Source organism: Buceros rhinoceros, unplaced genomic scaffold, assembly GCF_000710305.1.
Source record: "Buceros rhinoceros silvestris isolate BGI_N320 unplaced genomic scaffold, ASM71030v1 scaffold30884, whole genome shotgun sequence".
In the NCBI taxonomy this organism is placed as follows: Eukaryota; Metazoa; Chordata; class Aves; order Bucerotiformes; family Bucerotidae; genus Buceros; species Buceros rhinoceros.
In genome coordinates this window covers 9,322-9,796 of record NW_010410493.1, presented here as the reverse complement: position 1 = coordinate 9,796, position 475 = coordinate 9,322, and the positions used below count along the sequence as shown (strand labels likewise).

Genomic DNA, 475 nt, shown 5'->3' with positions numbered 1-475 from the left:
CTGCGCTGGGGACCTGCGGTAGCAGGGGCTGGACTGGGTGATCCCCAGAGGTCTCTGCCAGCCCCACCAGTCCGGGGTTCTGTGAAGTCCTCCTCAGTGGCAAATATCAAAACCAGCCTGTTTTAGATGCCTGCCTGTAGCTCACCAACTGGCTAAGGCTTTGTAGAGGAAGCCTGGGAAGAGAACGAACCTTGGCTGCGTAGTGCAGTGCCGTGAGCTGAAGGGCCGTCGCTCTCTTGTTCACATCAACTCCCAGCTCAGAGACGAGGAACTGGATGGCTTCATCCTGGGCCGTGACGGCTGCCCGGTGCAGAGGTTGAGCGCCCAGCGCGTCCTCGGTTGAAGGACAGGCCTGGAATGGGGGAGAAGGGAAAAGAAAAGCAATGAACAGCTTGGCCAAACCTTCAAGGACAGTCACCAGCCCAAGCGGAATCACATCTGCCTGCCATGGCTATGGCGACAGCGAGGAACACGT

At 58.5% G+C, this 475-nt stretch overlaps 1 protein-coding gene across 1 annotated transcript in view; it reads right to left on the bottom strand.

Annotated features, from left to right (window-relative positions):
• Positions 1–190: 190 nt before the first annotated feature.
• The window catches only part of ANKRD16 (ankyrin repeat domain 16), a gene marked incomplete at both ends in the record, with an annotated part of 9,088 nt that continues 8,803 nt past the window's right edge, over positions 191–475 (bottom strand). The window contains one exon of the mRNA XM_010135649.1: positions 191–352. Within this exon, the coding sequence (XP_010133951.1) occupies positions 191–352 (162 nt within the window). The remainder of the gene's footprint in view (positions 353–475) is intronic.